Genomic DNA, 482 nt, shown 5'->3' with positions numbered 1-482 from the left:
AAATAAGAAGAGAGACAAAGGAGACAATAAAAAAGCTTATAGATGGGGGGGTTAGGTGTGTTATGCTGACAGGAGACTGCCCATACACCGCAATTTCTGTGGGGAGATGTGTTGGGATCGTACGATCCCAACACACCCCACACACCCCACACACCCCACACACCCCACACACCCCACACCGATCCCAACACCGATCGCAGCAGAAAGAGATAGATAGAGAATCTATATCACCAGCAACAACAGCAGCAGCAGCAGCAGCAGGAGGAGGAGCAGCAGCAGCAGCAGCAGCAGCAGGAGGAGGAGAACCAGTGGTGTTGGGTATTGTTGCTAGAGATAATAAAGATGAGGTGTATGTACAGTGGATCGATACAGAAAGCAAAGAAACAATAAACCCTTTTAGGGTTTATTATACAAAAGAATATAATAATTTAGCCGTCACGATGGCAGCAGCAACACTCCTTATGAAAACACCAAACCCCTAT

At 46.9% G+C, this 482-nt stretch overlaps 1 protein-coding gene across 1 annotated transcript in view; it reads left to right on the top strand.

Annotated features, from left to right (window-relative positions):
• The window catches only part of EMH_0049810 (uncharacterized protein), a gene marked incomplete at both ends in the record, with an annotated part of 7,280 nt that overhangs the window by 2,354 nt on the left and 4,444 nt on the right, over positions 1–482 (top strand). Inside the window, one exon of the mRNA XM_013496571.1 lies at positions 73–347. Within this exon, the coding sequence (XP_013352025.1) occupies positions 73–347 (275 nt within the window). The remainder of the gene's footprint in view (positions 1–72; positions 348–482) is intronic.

This window comes from Eimeria mitis, genomic scaffold, assembly GCF_000499745.2.
Source record: "Eimeria mitis Houghton genomic scaffold, Emh_scaff2173, whole genome shotgun sequence".
NCBI lineage: Eukaryota > Apicomplexa > Conoidasida > Eucoccidiorida > Eimeriidae > Eimeria > Eimeria mitis.
This window is presented reverse-complemented; position numbering and strand designations above follow the sequence as displayed.